At 38.5% G+C, this 6,494-nt stretch overlaps 1 protein-coding gene across 1 annotated transcript in view; it reads left to right on the forward strand.

Annotated features, from left to right (window-relative positions):
* Positions 1 to 6,494, forward strand: part of RBBP8 (retinoblastoma binding protein 8) — a 106,433-nt gene that overhangs the window by 76,912 nt on the left and 23,027 nt on the right. Inside the window, exons 15-16 of the mRNA XM_011939246.1 lie at positions 928 to 1,071; positions 5,751 to 5,820. Of these exons, the coding sequence (XP_011794636.1) occupies positions 928 to 1,071; positions 5,751 to 5,820 (214 nt within the window). The remainder of the gene's footprint in view (positions 1 to 927; positions 1,072 to 5,750; positions 5,821 to 6,494) is intronic.

Here is a 6,494-nt window from a genome sequence, read left to right on the forward strand (position 1 = left end):
GCCAGGATGGTCTCGATCTCCTGACCTCGTGATCCGCCCGTCTCGGCCTCCCAAAGTGCTGGGATTACAGGCTTGAGCCACCGCGCCCGGCCCGAGTAAAGGACATTTAAAGCCATAACATAAAGTCTTTGTAAATGTACAGTAACTACCCAGAGCTGGGAGTTTATTCTTACCTCATACACGAATTACAAGAAGTAAACCTCATTATAAGAATCATGATTTAAGAAGTGTCTGTAAACACTTCATTACATACATTACAGTTTGTTACTCACTTAGAGTAACTGAATTAACACTTAGCCTTACAGCTTGCAACTAATATTCTCAGAATCATGTTTAGCATGTGTCCACAAACATTTCACTACATGCGTTACATCTATACACCAAAAGAACACTCTTCACAGCTAGGCCTGCAACCCTCATTGTAATAATCGCGCCTTTAAACACTTCATTAATATACATTATAGTTTGTTACTCATTTATATTCACTGAATTCAGCACTCTTAACAAGACAACTTACAAGTAACATTCTTAGAACTATCTTTTGCATATATGTCTACAAGCCTTTCACTACCTGTATTACATCTATTCACTGAAAGAATACTCTTCAGAATAAGGCCTGTAATCCACATTTTTTTTCTTTTCTTAAAACATTTTTTAAACTATTAAATTTTATTTTAGGTTTGCAGGTTCATAAAAAGGTTTGTTATATAGATAAACACGTGTCATGGGAATTTGTTGCACATATTATTACATCACAGTTATTAAGCTCAGTACCCAATGTATAATCCATATTTTCACAACCATGTTTTGAGAAGTGTCTTTAAGGACTGCATTCTGTTATTGTGTGGCAGTTATTACAGTTTCATGATGGTCTATATAGAAAGCAAAAGCTTGCTTGTTGCCCTCAGCCGATGCTCTTTTACATAGATGAAGAAAGAAAAATGAATGATAGCTTGGAAGATATGTTTGATCAGACAGCACACGAAGAGTATGAATCCTGTTTGGCAGATAGTTTCTCCCAAGCAGCAGATGAAGAGGAGGAATTGTCTGCTGCCACAAAGAAACCACACAGTAAGATTATTTTCTCTTTAACTATGGCTTCTCAGTTGCAGAATTCAGTAAGTTAAGTTATCAAGCTAATAACAAAGGCTTGATAACATATCAATAATTAAAGTTTCATATTTCTTGTATAAATTTTTTCACCATTTTTAAATTTTGAGATAATGTCACACTGATAAGAGTTCCAGAAAATTGTTTGGCATTCTCCTGTACCTTTCACTCAACCTCTCCTTATGTTGTGTTATATAGCTATAAAATATTTATTAGAACTAAGAAACTAACATTTGTTTGGTATTAGAAATTTCTTTCTAAATACGCATAAAATTGGTAAAATTTTTGAGAAACTTCTGTTAATTATTAAATTAATTGTAATAAAGTAGAAGGAGAAAATTTTGTAGAACATTCAGATCTAGCCAGGCACAGCAGTTCGCACCTGTAATCCCAGCACTTTGGAAGGCCAAGGCAGACGGATTGCTTGAGCTCAGGAGTTCAAGACCAGCCTGGGCAATAAGACAAAACCTCATTTCTACAAAAATTAGCTCGGCATGGTGGCACGTATCTGTAGTCCCAGCTACTTGGGGGCTGGGACGAGAGGATCGCTTAAACACCCAAAAGGCTGTGGCTGCGTCAGTGAATCACCCACTGCACTACAGCCTGGGCAACAGAGTGAGACCCTGTCTCCAAATAAATAAATAATAATACTACAGCCTGGGCAACAGAGTGAGACCCTGTCTCAAAAAAAAAAAATAATTAAATTCAAAACAGGAAAATTCAGATCTGTTTTCTGCTGTGAATGCTTTATCTTACCAGCCAAAATACCTAATGTAACTATGTGTATTAGTCTTATTAACTCTTTCATTAGAAGCAGTAATTTTATAATGTAGGATAGCAATCAGAAAAAGAATAATTGAAAATCTAAGTAGATAATCTGGATTGAAAATTGTAATTTTTGTTATCTCTCTCATTTTTCTCATTGTTATTAAATTGGTCCGAAATTTTAATCTAGTGCAAAGATTGTTTTATGCTGGTTTAAATGAACTTAGATTCTACTGTGGCACAATCTTGATTATGCTCATGTTTCCATGAGGTTTTCAAAACAGCCCTTAACTCAAAAATGAACGAGACCGAAACCGAAGATAGAGGACAGTAGTCTTTTGTTTGCTTAGTCCATGGCAAAAACTCCATCAAGTAAATTTTGAAATAAAAATTTACAGCTGTTCAGTATCCTTTTTCCCCCATGAAGGACCTTTTGCAAATAGGTTTCACTTCAAACAAAAAGAATATTTTTTTGCAAAGACATACTTATTAATTTCTGTTCCTTGTTTTAAGTTATATTTGACACTGACTATCCCAGAATTTCTTCTCACTTAGCTTTTCTGATGATGCTGCATCGTTCTTTTTATTTATCGCATCTTCTTTCCTAGAATATCCCCAAGACTCTTTCTTCGTCACAACTTGTTTTCTCTCACAGCTTTTATTAGCCCTACCTCTGAAAATGATTCCAAATCTGCATCTCTAGGTTTGACTTCTCTGATGAATCCCAGTCTTGCATTTCTGAATACTGTGAGATACTTTTGTCTCTTCAGCTTAAACATAACATGTGTAAGCCAATTTCCATTTACTTCCTACCAAAAAATCTTCAGATGTTTTTATTTTTCCCAGTCACCCAGGCATATAATTTAGGATTTGTTATGTATTTATTTTATTTTCTCAACCCAGTTACTACCTTACATGTGCTTTCTCACATAACCCTTAACTATCTACTTGCTTAACATTTAACTCTCTGCTTGCTTAATGTCTGTTTTCCTCACTGTAATGTAAACTCATGGATAGGAGACCTGCTCTCTCTTGTTACAAATTGTATGTCTGGAACTTCGCACAATGCTCAGTAAATTTTGATTCTTTGAATAGATGCTGGCATTTAGCTATTTGAGTCTAGACATCTTAGGAGTCAGGTCCCAAGTTATGAGCTCTAGTTTTTAATCTTTGTCACCAATTTTCTGATAAAATCTTTAATCTGTTTATTCTCTAGTTATAACTTACCTTAAAGATGCATTATAAAAATCAGCAGGATTGGTGGCAATGTTAATTAGTATAGCCATTTTAGAAAATAGTATGAAGATTCCTCAAAAATCTAAAAATGGCCGAGGTGGGCAGATCACGAGGTCAGGAGATTGAGACCATCCTGGCTAACATGGTGAAACCCTGTCTCTACTGAAAAAAACAAAAAAATTAAGCGGGTGTGGTGGCAGGCATCTGTAGTCCCAGCTACTCGGGAGGCTGAGGCAGGAGAATGGCGTGAACCAAGGAGGTGGAACTTGCAGTGAGCCAAGATCACGCCACTGCGCTCCACCCTGGGCAACAAAGCGAGACTCCGTCTCAAAAAAAAAAAAAAAAAACTAAAAATGGAACTATCATAGATCCAGCAGTCCCACTACTGGGTGTATATTCAAAGGAAAGGAAATCAGTATGTTAAAGAGATATCTGCACTCAACGTTTATTGCAGCACTGTTCAGAATAGCCAAGATATGGAATCAGCCTAAGTGTCTATTTACAGATAAATAGTTAAAGAAAACTATGTATATAGATATATATGTATAGATACATATATACACACACACATATACATACACACACAAAAATACTATTTAGCCACTAAAAAGAACAAAATTCTGTCATATGTGCAAACATCGATGAGTTTGGACAGCCTCATATTAGGTAAAATAAGCCGGGCACAGAAAGATAAATGCCACATGTTCTTATTCGTATGTGGAATCTAAAAAAGTTGATCTCATAGAAGTAGAGAGTAGAATAGTGGTTACTAGAGATGGGGAAGACTGGGATAGCCAAAGGTGGATTAATTAATATAAAAATATAGCTAGCCAAGCAAGGTGGCAGGCACCCATGGTCCGAGCTACTCAAGAGGCTGAGGCAGGAGGATAGCTTGAGCCTTGGAGTTCTTGGAGTAGTGCTGTATTGGAGTTCTGAGGTATGATCCATATTAAGTTTAGCATCAGTATGGTGACCTCTTAGAAGCAGGAGAGCACTAAGTTGCTTAAGGAGCAGTGAACTGGCCCACTTCAAAAATGGAGCAGGTCGAAACTTGCATGCTGATCAATAGTAGTACGGTGCCTATGAATTGCCCCTGCCCTCCAGCCTGGGCAACATAGCAAGACCTGATCTCTAAGAAAAATAAATAAGGGAGCCTGGCACAGTGGATCATGCCTATAATCCCAGCATTTTGGGAGGCTGAGGCAGGTGGATCACAATCAGGAGATTGAGACCATCCTGGCTAACATGGTGAAACCCAGTCTCTACTAAAAATACAAAAAATTAGCCGAGCGTGGTGGCGTGCACATGTAGTCCCAGCTACTCGGGAGGCTGAGGCAGGAGAATCTCTTGAACCTGGGAGGTGGAAGTTGCAGTGAGCCTAGATCGTGCCACTGTACTCCAACCTGGGCAACAGAGCAAGACTCTGTCTCCAAAAAACAAAGAAAAATAAACAAAATGCTAAACAGAATAAGTTGTAGTGTTCAATAGCACTATATGGTGACTATAATTAACATAGAAATATATTATATGTTCTCAGATAGCTAAAAGCACAGATTTTGAATGTTCCCAACACAAAGAAATGACAAACAAATGTTTGAGGTGACAGATATGCTAATTATCCTAATTTGTCATTACACATTGTGTACATATATCAGAGTATCACACTCTATAAAGATGTATAATTATGTGTAATTTTTTTAATTTTTTTGAGATGGGGTCTTGCTCTGTTGCCAGGCTGGAGTGTAGTGACACGATCTCAGCTCACTGCAATCTCCAACTCCCTGGTTCAAGCGATTCTCCTGCCTCAGCCTCCCGAGTAGCTGGGATTACAGGTGCCCACCACCATGCCCAGCTAATTTTTGTATTTTTAGTAGAGACAGGGTTTCGCCATGTTGGCCAGGTTGGTCTCGAACTCCTGACCTCAGGTGATCCACCCACCTTAGCCTCCCAAAGTGCTGAGATTACAGGTATGAGCCACTGCACCCAGCCAAAATTAATATTGAAAGCTGTCTTTTCGTTGTCATTTCTTGTCAAATGACAATAGTGGGCATCTGCATATTTCTTTTAAACTCTGAAATACTTTCTGAGATAATGACTTTTAGCTGTCTAGTAATTTTGAGGTAAATGAAACAGCGCCCGCCTCATTATGCAGATGCAAAAGAAAGAAAAAAGTAGTTACAGAGGCCCGGCGCGGTGGCTCACGCCTGTAATCCCAGCACTTTGGGAGGCCAAGGCGGGCGGATCATGAGGTCAGGAGATTGAGTTCATCCTGGCTAACATGGTGAAACCCCGTCTCTACTGAAAACACAAAAAATTAGCCGGGCGAGGTGGTGGGCGCCTGTAGTCCCAGCTACTTGGGAGGCTGAGGCAGGAGAATGGCGTAAACCTGGGCGGTGGAGCTTGCAGTAAGCCGAGATCCTGCCACTGTACTCCAGCCTAGGTGACAGAGCAAGACTCCGTCTCAAAAAAAAAAAAAGTAGTTACATAGTTACAGAAAATTTAAATGAGTTGCTCAGAGGCCTAGAGTATGAAACCCAATGAAAATGGAAGTTTGAGTACATGTCATTTTCTTCCAGGATAGTTAATTATTTCTCATTAAGTTATACATTTAGTTTGTAATGTGCATGTTTTGTTTATAGCTCATGGTGATAAACAAGACAAAGTCAAGCAGAAAGCATTTGTGGAGCCGTATTTTAAAGATAATGAAAGGTAAGTTGGTTTGCATTTATACCAGCAATGTGACTGGAAGTACAATAGAGCTGTCTTTTATTTCTCTCTCTGTCTCTCTCTTTTTTTTTTTTTCTTTTTTTTTTTTTTGAGACAGGGTCTTGGTCTGTCATCCAGGCTACAGTACAATGGCTTCATCTCAGCTCACTGCAACCTCCGCCTCCTAGGCTCAAGCAATAACTCCCACCTCAGCCTCTTGAGTATCTGGGACTACAGGCACATACTACCACACCCGGCTAATTATTTTTTGTAGAGACAGGGTTTCACCACGTTGCCAAGACTGATCTTGAACTCTTGGGCTCAAGCCATCCATCTGCCTCGGCCTCTCAAAGTGCTGGGATTACAGGCTTGAGCCACCACACCTGGCCAGTAGAGCTGTCTTTGTCAGAGTATCTCTAAACTGTTAAATAGCTACTTTGGTTAAGTTAAAATTATTTACTTTATGGTCATAAAAAAATGACTCAAGCATACAAATGACAAATTTTACAAATAAGAAAATTTTTACCACCATCACCTTTTTTTAGCAGTCATAATAGTGATTTTCTCTGCTTTATTTTTCTTCTGTGTGTGTGTCTGTGTGTGTGTGTGTGTGTGTGTGTGTGTGTATATTTTTTTTTTTTTTTTGGGGTGGAAGCTGGGAAATATCAGTTTCACCT

This window comes from Colobus angolensis, unplaced genomic scaffold (genome assembly GCF_000951035.1).
Source record: "Colobus angolensis palliatus isolate OR3802 unplaced genomic scaffold, Cang.pa_1.0 Scaffold18, whole genome shotgun sequence".
Taxonomy (NCBI): domain Eukaryota; kingdom Metazoa; phylum Chordata; class Mammalia; order Primates; family Cercopithecidae; genus Colobus; species Colobus angolensis.